General features: G+C 44.4%; 1 protein-coding gene across 1 annotated transcript; it reads left to right on the top strand.

The window, feature by feature from the left end:
- Positions 1–5,058: 5,058 nt before the first annotated feature.
- LOC120057462 (class A basic helix-loop-helix protein 9-like) lies at positions 5,059–5,970 on the top strand. The gene is made up of 2 exons (XM_039006075.1): positions 5,059–5,505; positions 5,566–5,970. Exons 1-2 carry the CDS (start codon positions 5,059–5,061, stop codon positions 5,968–5,970), a joined length of 852 nt encoding a protein of 283 aa, XP_038862003.1.
- Positions 5,971–13,349: the final 7,379 nt, after the last annotated feature.

The raw sequence follows: 13,349 nt of genomic DNA on the forward strand, positions 1-13,349 counted from the left end.
CATTGAAGCTGCCTATGCGTCGTGAAGCTGATCCCCTGGCTGTGACCCCACTCTCCTAACACACCTAACACATGTACAGGTTACCTACTTGTACATATAGTGAAACAGGACTATATACCGTAAGCACCCCCTAATTATTATTATTATTATAATCAAATCAAATTTTATTAGTCACATAAACACATTTTTAGCAGATGTTATTGCGAGTGTAGCGAAATATCAATTGCTAATGGGGATCTTAATAAAACAACAAAAAAACTAAGCTTATGAGATAACACTATCACTGAGCACTGTTTTCTGCCATTATATAACGTATCATAAACATGACATGATACTGTACATGGTTTAAGGGAACAACTCAAAGTGCTAATTGTCCTGTGGTGTGGGTGCACAGCATATACTTTTTTTCGTTTTAGTATTCAAGCAGCAATTCACAACACATGCTTCTGTTTGGAGGATACTAGTGAATACCTTATCATTCTTATAATGATGGCATGATTTCTCATTGTTTGTTTTGGCTTGAAATCGGCATTTAGGCAGTCAAACACAGAGAGGTGGAGCTGCTTACATTGCTACACTATATGCAGGTTGGGGTAACTGTTGGACATGACATTCACAGATTTGCATTTCTCTAGTCTAATCCTAGGCGTAAATCAGATCACTAGAAGGGGTTTTAGCAATCCTCTCCAATGCCTACAAGACTAAGACAGACAGGGCAGTGTGCATCATCCCCAACATCTACTGTATAGGCAGGAGGCCTATTCTTCAACTGGAAGAATTCTTCAATTCTTCAACCCCTGAGTGAAATCTAAGCATGCCCTTGCCACTTCTTATTTTAAATGTATGTAGTTCTGTCCTTGAGCTGTTCTTGTCTATTAATGTTCTGTATTATATCATGTTTTATGTTTTGTGTGGAGCCCAGGAAGAGTAGCTGATGCAGTAGCAACAGCTAATGGGGATCCTAATAAAACAAAAACAAAACTAAGCTTATGAGATAACACTTTTATCACTGAGCACTGTTTTCTGCCATGCCGGAAAAATCTGGTTACCATGGAGTAAAATAAAAACATCAAAAACAGCAGTGATGTTGAAGTACAGTACTCTTCAAAACAACTAAATGATTAATAGTCAACATTTTGACAGACATCCTGAGTATGACACTTTCAGTGTTGAGTTGTGTGCTGGAGAAGCCACCGGCGTTTTTTCCACCCAACATTTCAGATTTTATGGCCGGTGCGCTAGCTGAAAGAGATTACAGCAGACAAACATGCGTAATTGCCAGTAATTTCAGACAGAATGATTCACAATGTTGCACGTCAGTAACCTTCCACGTTTTCATGTGTTGTTTAGAACATGTTTAGAGGGACCTTTGATGTATTCCCACTGTATGTATGGTATGGGGCCCTGAGGTCTGTCTTGGGGGGCAAGTACCCCTCAGGTGTGGTTTGAGTTCTCTCAACTCGCACATTGATGCTCAGATACAGCCCACACAAACCCACCTTACCACAAAACTTGACAAAATGACAGGATTTTGGATTGATCCTTCTGAGTGTGTATGTGTGTCTCATATACTATGTGGCTCACTCCCTCTGTTCACCAGGGAGGAAAAAGTGACACAGAAGACTAGAGGCCTGCCTGACTCAGAAAGGGAGGGGATCCCTCTACAAATCTCTAATCTGGTCCAAGAGATGACATCATTGCCTGTGACAGACAGCATTCGTCAGTGACAGCTGACATCAAGAGATAGAGAGATCTGAAGGGAGATGTGGCCTGATAGGTTGATACATAGGAAGGAAATAGTTAATTGCCTTACTAACGGCACTCCACTGAACAGAGCACTACAGATCAATGTTGAGTTGCTGCCATCTCAATTCTTAAGTGCTAGAGGTCTCAGTCAACTCTCAAGTAAATTGATGTTACATTCAATAATCAATACTAATTTATGCATGGATACACATCTCTTAATTCAGAGACACTCATCTAAAAGTAACTAAACGTCAATGCATGTATTATGCATATCACAGATATGGCTATATGTGCCAATGCCTTGAGCAGTGCTACAGTATAATAGTCAGAATAGCAAGCATTAGGGTTACTAAATAACTATCATAAAAATGACAAAAATATTTTTGAGTTTACAGGTGAAAACATCCATCTATCTTAAGACATTAACAATTCCTCATGAACTGTGGTGTGAGAAAATGGAAGTGCCTAGAATAACGGGGAGCCCTCCTTTTTGACTGCAGGCTTTTTATTGAGGTGAGAAAATTCCAGAGCGGACACCAAAAACATGCATTAACATACCACTGCAAAGCCAAGGTTAGCGAACCCGGACCTTACTCACTTATTACCCGTATAACTACCCCTTTGGGAATATACATCTATAACGTTTGGCACACAGACCTCTAATAACGAGCAGGTAACAACTAGTCATTATGTGAGCTTCTAGCAGGAGATTTACAAATCTCAGGTTCAGTGGCGTTGGGCAGGTTCCTCTCGCTTGAAAATGGTTATTCCGTCAAGGGTATGGTGAGGTAAGCAATAAAGGTCTGTGATTTATTCCTGGCGGCCGATAATTACTGGTGTCTTGTCACCTGTCAAAGTGAATGGACTGGGAGAGTCCAATGCTCTAGTCTCTCCATGCTCTCTCTACAACCGCAGCAGTAAATCTGATGTGCTCGTAAAGACATAAATCACATACAACTCTTGTGAGGAAGAGAGGCCTAGCTAGCTGCTCACTACTTGAAACTGCATGACTCCCTACTTGCAAGTAGGGAGTTGGACACGTCAAACACTTTCAATGACAATTGCATATAGAAGAGTATTGTGGTATATCAACAGGGTAGTATGGTGTTGCTGTATGGACAATATGGTTGCCTTGAATAGACAATTGGATCAGCTGTGGACTATAGAATCAGCCGAGCAATGGAAGTGCAGGACAAATAGGCTGGGAATTATTGACAGCTCAAATCAAAGTAATGTGAAAAAAATGCTGGTTGCCACAGTCTGTATTCATCTTTCTTTATCTTTGTACATAGAGATAACATGATTGAAGCTCTACATTTAATGAAATCAATGAAATTCAGATTCTCAATAAGTCTAGTGTATTGATGTCATAACAAAACTGTTACGCAAAAAATGAATTTTGCCACGCACCTCTGATCGATAGTTGTGATTGGTAAGAGCTGAAACCCTGGCCTTGTAATTGTTCTCACGGTTGGCCTCGCTCAGCTGTGATATGTACCAGAAAATTTAGAAGGCAGGAAGGAAACAATGTTTCTCAACGACCTTCAGTTCATCATGAGGGCCTACCCTTTAGTTACCTGACCCAACACACACACTTGGCCAGGAGCCTTGGATAAAGGTCAGGACAATCACCTTTCACTGTGTCCACCAAAGCAACCGACGCAAAGGTCAATCCTGTGTATGCAGGGATTTCCCCAACTCCAAAACATTTACTCCACACAGTTCAAAATAGTGTTGTTTTCTGTGATGAGGTGAAACTTTTAGAATGTGCTCTTTCAATCTGTTCATCTGACATCCAATCTGTTCTGTTCATCTGACATCCAGTCTGTTCTGTTCATCTGACATCCAATCTGTTCTGTTCAGTTGACATCCAACCTGTTCTGTTCAGTTGACATCCAACCTGTTCTGTTCAGTTAATATCTGACTCAGATAATCCACCTCATTTGAAACACAATCATCTGTACCATATTCGGAGCATGGTAATCTGTATAACCCAATTCCACTAAGACACGAAACACAATCTGAAACTTCCATCCAACCAGTTTGGACAAGACCTATCTTGATATCTTAAAAACCCCAAAAATGTAAAGCATTACCATGGAAAGGTTGAGTTGATGGCTCTAGCCCAGTCAGCCGAGCTAGCAGTGATTGCAGGTTCTAATTGTAAAATATTTGCCTTCATTTTTCCTTGGCTTTGAAGTCCAGGCCGTGCTCTGCTCCTGTCCTCAGGTGCTGCCCAGGCCTGATTTATGAGGATAGGGTTCCACAGGAGTCCCCCTAAATTATATGGCCCTTAAACCTAAAGATAGAGAGAAGGAGAAAGAGAGAGAGAGAGAGAGAAATGGGGGAGGGAATCGAAGGGAATCGCCACTCTGTAGACAGCTAATTACATGGACAAATCCCTCCTTCCCTCTCCCACATTGGTGAGATGAGGGGAAACAAACACAACACAGATTAGGCTGCTATTTGATAAACACACAATTTGTCATGGACGTCCTGTGACAAATTTTCATGTAACTCCCCCATTAAGATACACATCCGAAAACCCCTCACTCTACCCCCGTACCATTCTATGCAACATGTGACTAGTAGGCCACAAAATAATAGGTATTTGAGGGGAAATAAATGTATTTGTGGATTTACATCGAAGCAAGCGTCATACATTGGAGCACCCTCTTAGAGTCAAAGTGATTCATCAATGGCCTAGATACGGTATATACCAAAAATAATCAATAGGTGGATGTCAAGAAAAAGTCAATTGTCATGCCAAAAATGAGCACTTTGCTTTTGCTTGTTATGTATTACAAGGCTGTGGAACTGCTGAAACACTTAGAGATCCTGTAAGGTATGAGAGGGAGTGTCTGTGGAGGAGGAGAAGGAGGAGGAGGAGGTGACAGCGCCATTTGCCTGGAGGGTGCCCATAAACCAGGTAGAGAGAGAGAGCACCATTCCTCATGGGTGACTGTACCATGTGACTGGAGGAGGAGGGCTGGCTTTAAAAAGCAGGCAGGGCTGTCCCGTGGAGACATAGGTAATCACAGGGCACCAGGAGAGGAGGAGGAGACAAGGGCTGTCAGGACACAGCACCCAACAACGTCCCGACTGACAGCTCTGTGAAAGACGCCGCAAAACACAGCACCCAACACCAACCTGACAGGCAGCCCCACAGAACAAGCCACGGATCGACAGCAAAGGAGGTCCTGGCACCGCAACGGCAAGATTGCGAACACTCCAGCAACTACTAAGTAGTCAGTGGCTACAGAGCAACTACAACAACAACCTTCACCATAGCTCCACGGCCAGTCAGTGATGATGATCTGCAGAAACCTGGCAGGGTCAGAGGAGTTCTCTGAGGAGGAGCTGGAGCTGTGCATGCTGGGTCAGGGGGAGGATGACGAAGGGAGCGACGGAAACCCCAAGGGCCCCTTCCAGGACAGTGAGGGCTCAGCCAGCAGCCCCCCCAGCGACGATCCTGAGGAGGGCCAGGCCAAGAAGCGCAGCCGCCCAGTCCGCTCCAAGGCCCGCCGTGTGGCTGCCAACGTCCGTGAGCGCAAACGCATCCTGGACTACAACCAGGCCTTCAATGCTCTACGTGTGGCTCTCAACCATGACCTTAGCGGCAAGAGGCTATCCAAGATTTCCACCCTGCAGAGGGCCATCAACCGCATCTCAGCCCTGTCTGTCTTCCTCAGCTCCAACCCCCCCAGTAAGCCCTGCTCCCACCGGGAGTGCCACAGTCCGGCTGGGGGGCCATTGGCGGTGGGAATGGTGAGGACGTCACGGCTGGACCCGCCCAGGGTGACAGTCGCTCCTCGCCAGGAGCCCCAAAGCTACATCTCCTGGCACCAGGCATCACTCCCCCACCAGATAGAGCCACAGCAGGGCACCCATCCTCACAGGCTGCCAACAGAGACACACCTCTACATGGACAGCATGGGCTCCTCGTGCCCACCCTCACCACACTACCCCTGCTACTCCGCCGAGGGCCAGTTGTACCCCTTACACGGACACTGTGGGAAAGGGAACCCCTTGGAGCAGCCGCCCAGCTCTATCAGGTACACCCAGGTGGGCGAGGGGCTGGGGTACCAGACGGGGGTGTGGGCCTCCTGCGCTCAGGGCTACATGGATGCATTTGTGGAGCCGTCTCCAGCCTTGGGCCTCCCCTGGCAGGTGAGCTACCTCCAGGAGACAGCAGGCCCCCAGCACAACCTGTCCCTGCTCTGACACTAGGACCAGACACGTTAGAGCCTAGCTATCCACCACTATGACCCCTGAAGCCTGGAGAATAGACCAGCCAACTGTCCAAATGATCTCAGGGAAAAATAAGAAAAAGTGAGCTTCATGTGCTCTTGCTCTCACTGTTGCAATGGATTCAGTATTACAGTGCTACTCTCTAAAGTAGAGCAGAGTCACTGATTTAAATGTGTTATCTAACAATGTAAATATGATTGTCATATCTTGAATGCAACGGCAATGTACATTTCAGCATGTTTTAAACATGACCATTCAAACCTTGTTTTTTATTTCAAATTATAAAGCCAATTAATGTTATTCTTATCGATGGAAAACTTTCAACTGCTCAAAACACACACTTCACTTGTCCAAAGTGTTGAGTGTCCGACTATATAGCCGCAATCCTCTTTACAAACCCAAAGAACAAACTTATTAGAGTTTTCTATATTGCATTATTGTACTCATGTATATGGATGCTACAGTTTGTGTACTAAAGTTTTGAAACTTCTTAATAATAATATTTTTTTTTTAAATACGACTTACGAGTGAGTAGGTGTTCTGTCTCTGTCTTTGCAGTTTGCATGAAAGCTTGTGCGTGTGTGTGTATGTGTGTGCTCGTGTGCATGTTGATTATAGCCTTGAGGTCTGTACTCTATAGCCTCTATCTTCCCAGGGTCTCAGCTGACAAGGGTCTCTCTCCTAGCTGAGAAATGGGTTTGCTTGCCCATTCTTGTCATATTTCCAGGAAAAGAGAAGCCAAGGTTCTGTTTACATGCCAAAATAAAAGCCTGAACCAATAGGCAGTGGTGCAACACCACCTCTTCTGTTCACATTGTGGAATCATTGAGGAATGCTGGGACTAACAAATGTGTGTTTTTCTTAGTTTTTTGGTGTGTGCATGTGCATGCGGGTATGTATGTGTTCATCAGTGGAGACTTCTCAGAAGAGGAAGGGAAGGAACATCCTCCTCAGTGAATTTCATAACAATAAAAATAGTGAAATGTTAAAAAAGTGATCCCTTGTAGATTAAACTATACTAAATATATTCATGTCACCAAATAATTGATTAAAACACACTGTTTTGCAATGAAGGCCTTCAGTAGCATCGGCAGCACTCTGTAGCGTAACACCTTAGTGTAGCCGAAAGACAGCTGACTTCTGCCCTCCTCTGGGTATGTTGACTTCAATACAAAACCTAGGAGGCTCATGGTTCTCACGCTCTTCGATAGACTTACACAGTAATTATGACAACTTCTGGAGGACATCCTCCAACTTATCTGAGCTCTTGCAGCATGAACTGACATGTTGTCCACCAAATCAAAGGATCAGATAATGAATATAGTGAATAGTTGACTAAGAGAGAGAAAGACAATAGTTGATCAGTTTTGAACAAATTTGTTTCTTCCTAAATGAAGGAGAAGCAAGAAAGAGAGAGCTATGCATTTTTTTTAAACGTTCCCTTAGCTAGCAAATGCAGCCTACTTAAACACACGGCTCAAACAGAGAGGGATGCTATGTTAGCTAGCTGGCTATTGCTAACCAACACTGGAACTCTTCCAAGTCAATGTAACATTTTGGTTTTATAAATGTATTGCCATTACACTGGGCCCTGGTGTAATTGCTTAACTGCTTTGATTGTAGCGGGTTTACTAATGCGTTAGTTCTAGTAGTTCTAGTTGACTATGACGTGACAATGAGGTAGGCTGTGTGTAGTGGTTAGTGGTTAGTGGTCATGATATGAAGGTTTGGCTAGGAAAGGTTTTTTCTCCTGGTCACAGACATGTGATGTGTTGTGCACTGACGTCCACAAGCGAAGGGAAAAGGTGAGAGGAGGAGAGGACTTATATAGTTGCGAGAAGGAATTATACATACAACGAGCAAAGTGATCATGCTGTTTTTATGTGGCTGCTATGAAAGTGAACTGTTTGCGTGTGATCAGGGGTGTACACGTTCCTCCGATTCTGTTGAAAAACATTTCTTAAACGGAAGCAAATGGAACGAAACGTGGATAAACATACCTGAATTTGTCCAATAGAAACTCTCATTTGGAACTGTTGAACTAATGATTACACCCTAGATCAGCTAGATGCAGGCAAGAGTGTGCAAGGCGGTATTGAATGTGTCACTGACTGCCACTTTGTTTACTCAAAATTCTCTCGACCTGTGCACCTAAGTTGTAAACTTACAGGCTAGGTTGTAGCAATCTCAGGATGGGTACAGGGAACATAATCGTCCCTCATCTTAAACGGAACTGACCGCCACTGGTGTTCATGTGCATTGCATAAGGATGTGCAATGAGCATGTCTATGTTTGTACCTACACTTCCACATAAACTTAGATCAAATAATCAAATACAACAACTATGCAATACTACACAGTGGTCCACTCCACAGTTCCTACTACCTATAAGACAAAAGACCAACAGCCCCAGAAGAGGTGGAGTGAAGTCTAACATCCCCCCACCCCATCCTACCATCCAACCTGCACCTGTACTCACAACAGCTACCTACTCCCCTGTGTGTGTGTTTGAACGGTTGTGTGAGAACACCGTTTGAACACCATGGAGGTCTGCCAGGTTGGGCCTTGGGCTGACACTGAAAGGATCTGGCCTGAGGAGAGATACTGTACAATACACTCAGTGTAAAGCCTGTAAGTGTGTGTCCGTATGTGTGCATGTGTGTGGTGGTTGTGTGTGTGTGTGTCTGTTGAAGGGTGGAGAGTGGATAGAGGCGTATAGAAGAGAAAGAGGAGGATGAGAATGAGAGGGAGACATAAATTCAGTATTTTGCTCCTTCATTCACAGACGTGAATCACTGGAAAACCTTGACTCACCAAATCTCATCATAGACACATTTGACTGACAGATTGTGGTGACGGCATGTCTTCACACCTACTGTGGCAAAAAGCCAAGCCAACCCTGCCTAGCTGTTTGCATGCTCGTCTATGTAGGTCACCTGTATATAATTGCGTGAAAGTGTGTCTGTCCACTGTTCACCATGTGTAAAATACTAGTCAATCTCAACCTGATATCATGTAAGGGTATTAATGGTGCAGTTTGCGGTGGACCATGAACACACTTTCACCCAAGTTTAAACCACCTTATATACCACCCAAGTATATATCACTTTATATACCACCCAAGTATATATCACCTAAGTATATATCACAGTATAAACTGGGTGGTTCGAGCCCTGAATGCTGATTGGCTGATAGCCATGGTATATCAGACCATATACCATGGCTATGACAAAATATGTATTTTTACTGCTCTAATTACATTGGTAACCAGTTTATAATAGCAAAAAGGCACCTCGGAGGTTTGTGATATATGGCTAATATACCACAGCTAATATACCACATCCAGGTGAAAACTATGATCACTTATTGATGTCACTTGTTAAATCCACTTCAATCAGTGTAGATGAAGGGGAAGAGACAGGTTAAAGAAGGACTTTTAAGCCTTGAGACAATTGAGATATTGATTGTGTATGTGTGCCATTCAGAGGGTGAATAGGCAAGACAAAATATTTAAGTGCCTTTGAACGGGGTATTGTAGTACACTCTTAGAAAAAAGGGTTCCAAAAGGGTTCTCCGGCTATTCCAATAGGAGAACCATTTATGGTTCCATGTAGAACCCTTTTTGGTTCCAGGTAGAACTCCTTTGGGTTCCATGTAGAATACGCCGTGTAAAGGGTTCTACATGGAACTCAAAAGGGTTCTACCTGGAACCAAAAAAGGTTATTCAAAGGGTTCTCCTATGGAGACTGCCAAGTCGAAGAACCCTTTTAGGTTCTAGAAAGCACTTTTTCTTCTAAGAGTGTAGGTGCCAGGCACACAGGTTTGTGTCAAGAACTGCAACGCTGTTGGGTTTTTCACGCTCAACAGTTTCTCTTGTGTTTCAAGAATGGTCCACCACCCAAAGGACAACTGTGGGAAGCATAGGAGTCAACATGGGCCAGCATCCCTGTGGAACTCTTTTGACACCTTGTAGAGTCCATCCCCCAACGAACTGAGACTGTTCTGAGGGCCCAAACTTTCTGTCATCAAGGCAAAGGGTGGCTACTTTGAAGAATCTCAAATAAAAAATATATTTTGATTTCTTTAACACTTTTTTGGTTACTACATGATTCCATATGTGCAATTTCATAATTGTGATGTCTTCACTACTATTCTACAATATAGAAAATAGTACAAATAAAGAAAAACCCTTCAATGACTAGGTGTGTCCAAACTTTTGACTGGTACTGTACATATATATTTATATATCACGGATATGACGGGAGTCAGGAAGCAGGTGAGTTTAATAATGAAAAATGCAACGAAACAAAACATGAGATGCGTACAGAACGTGAATGGAAACAACACTGCTTGATGACTTAGGCTATAGAGGGCTAAATAAAGGGAGAGTAATTAAGGTGATAATGAAGTCCAGGTGTGCTAAATGATGGGGAGCAGGTGTGCGTAACGAGATAGCCAGGGCTGGCACGTGGCTCCAGCCGCAGGACGACGCCAGCCAGGGGGGCGGCCCCGAGGGCGAGGATCGGGCCGGTCTGGACGGCGGAGATGTAAACCTCGGATGATGTTGGGGTCCAAGATGTCGGCCACCGGGACCCAACATTGCTCCTCTGGGTCATACCCCTTTCAGTCCACCAGGTACTGGAGCCGACCAACCACAACGTCGGGAGTCCAGGAGGGACCTGACGGCATAGGCGGGAGTCCCATCCAGGGGGGACGACACCAGCCAGGGAAGCAGGAACCACCGGCTTGAGGAGGGAGACATGAAAAGAGGGTGATATCCGGTAGTTGGTGGGGAGTTGTAAGTTATAAGTTACGTCATTGACCCTCCGGAAGACCTTGAAGGGCCCCACAAACTGGGGGCTCAGCTTCCTGCAGGGCAGGCGGAGCGGGAGGTTCCTGGTGGGGAGCCAGATGCGATCACCAGGATGGAACATGGGAGCCTCATTCAGTGGCGATCCGTATGTTCCATCTGTAGGCGAAACCACTCGTCTACCGCAGGGGCTTCGGTCTGTCTCAGGGTCCAAGGGGCCATGGCCGGCTGATACCCCAGTATGCACTGGAAGGGAATCAGCACGGTGGAGGAGTAACAAAGTGAGTTCTGGGCGTATTTCGCCCAGGGAAGGAACCGGGCCCACTCCCCCTGAAGGTCCTTGCTGGTCCTCGCCACCTGCCTGCTGGACTGAGGCTGGTATCCAGATGTGAGGCTGGTAGCCAGATGTGAGGCTGACCGTGGCCCCCAATTTCCCTTTGAAGGCTTTCGATACCCGTGACGTGAATTGGGGTCCTCAGTCGGAGACGATGTCCTCCGGAAGGCAATAGCGCCGGAAGACCTGCTGGAACAGTGCCTCAGAAACCTGGAGAGCAGTAGGGAGACCAGAGAGAGGGATAAAAAGGCAGGATATAGAGAATCTCTCCACAACAACCATAATAGTGGTGAAACCATCAGACGGAGGGAGATCAGTAACGAAATCTATGGACAGATGGGACCAAGGCCGCTGAGGCACAGGAAGGGGAAGGAGTTTCCCTGTTGGAGCGTGCCGTGGAGATTTTGTTTGGGCACATATGGAGCATGAATTGATATAGCGGGTGACATCCTGTGCCAAGGTGGGCCACCGGTACTTCGCAGAGATGGATTGAATGGTGCAGGTGATACCTGGGTGTCCAGCGACATATACTGTATATAGTTATGCTCCAATGCACATCGTCCATTGTAAATTCTGTATATTTGTTGCTCTTTATAGTGTATGTGGATTCTGAAATTCTTTGTCGATATATTCTGTCTGTTTCATGTTTATCGTCTATATTCTGTCTGTTTTTTTACCCTTATTTTACCAGTTAAGTTGACTGAGGACACATTCTCATTTACAGCAACGACCTGGGGGATAGTTACAGGGGAGAGGAGATAGGATGAATGAGTAAATTGGAAGCTGGGGATGATTAGGTGGCCATGATGGTGGGAATTTAGCCAGGACACCCGAATTAACAACACTACTCTTACGATAAGTGCCATGGGATCTTTAGTGACCACAGAGAGTCAGGACACCTGTTTAATGTCCCATCCAAAAGACAGCACCCTACACAGGATAATGTTCCCCATCACTGCACTGGGGCATTGGGATATACAGTATATACAGTGTGTATATAAGAGTGCGTCCTGCTGGCCATCCAACACAACTTCCAGCAGCATCTGGTCTCCTATCCAGGGACTGACCAGGACCAACACTGCTTAGCTTCAGAGGCTGTGACAGCACCATTTCACCATAGAAAATTCTGTGTATATGTAAATGTGCTTAGCGAATAAAGTTGATGCTGATTCTAAAGTTACCTTGATAACTAATTGATCCTGCTTTGTAGTATACCCCTAAGGCATACTAATAGAAGATTCAGCTGTATTGGTTGTTTGTATTGGTATGGTAACTAGATTGGCAGCTTCCATTCAGTTTGATTTCAACAGAGACTTGTTAAAGAGATTTTCCATTATTCTTTTGTATACATTTTTTTGCCAGTAGTTCTGAAAGTAGCGCTCACAAGCCAAAAGTGGCCCCCAAAAATTGAATACTACATCACCTATGTGCACATATGTGCACCACATCATTGCTCTCTCTCTCTCGCTCTGCTGTGTCTGCATCTTGCTAGCTGTCGCTCAAATGTCAAGGGGCTGAAGCTCATTGGATGAAACTTGAATTGCTAGGGTGCTGGCCCACTTGAAGGAAAATGTAGGGAAAATGGCGCCGTGCATCTTCCAGCAAACGTTTCTTTCAAAGTTGCTTTCAAACTAGGGATTTCGTGCCTAATTGAGGTAAGACAGTAATTCTGCTCATAAGCAGTTTCTGCCTATCTTCATACTGCACTCTCTTTGGTGTTATTGTGTGTAGCTACATTTTCTAGCTAGCTACTACCTTGCCAGCCTGCTCACATAGAGCATTGCATTGTGGGTTTTGTCGTCAACTTGAGCTGCAACAGATTTCCACAACAATTTTCACGTTGCTACCAACCTTGTTATAACGACAAAATTAAACATTTGTTCACAAAAAATATTGTTTAACACTGATTAACAGTGTTAAACAATATTTTTTGTGAACAAATGTTTAATTTTGTCGTTATAACAAGGAATTTAATTTTAATTTTGTCGTTATTAGGAATTAATGGTTTGCATGGATTATCGCTTTAAGTTAAGACTTTTGCTTCCTTCTTTTCAATCTATGCAAATTGAAGCTTAAGTTTCATGGCATTGTCGTGAATTCAGGGGGTAACCTGACTGGGACATGAACCCAGGTCCCTGCGACTTTCAGGCCATCAACTTAGCTATCACACAAAGAAATCCAAACCTCTTTATGTTGTCACTAGGTGTT

Source organism: Salvelinus namaycush, chromosome 12 (assembly GCF_016432855.1).
Source record: "Salvelinus namaycush isolate Seneca chromosome 12, SaNama_1.0, whole genome shotgun sequence".
NCBI lineage: Eukaryota > Metazoa > Chordata > Actinopteri > Salmoniformes > Salmonidae > Salvelinus > Salvelinus namaycush.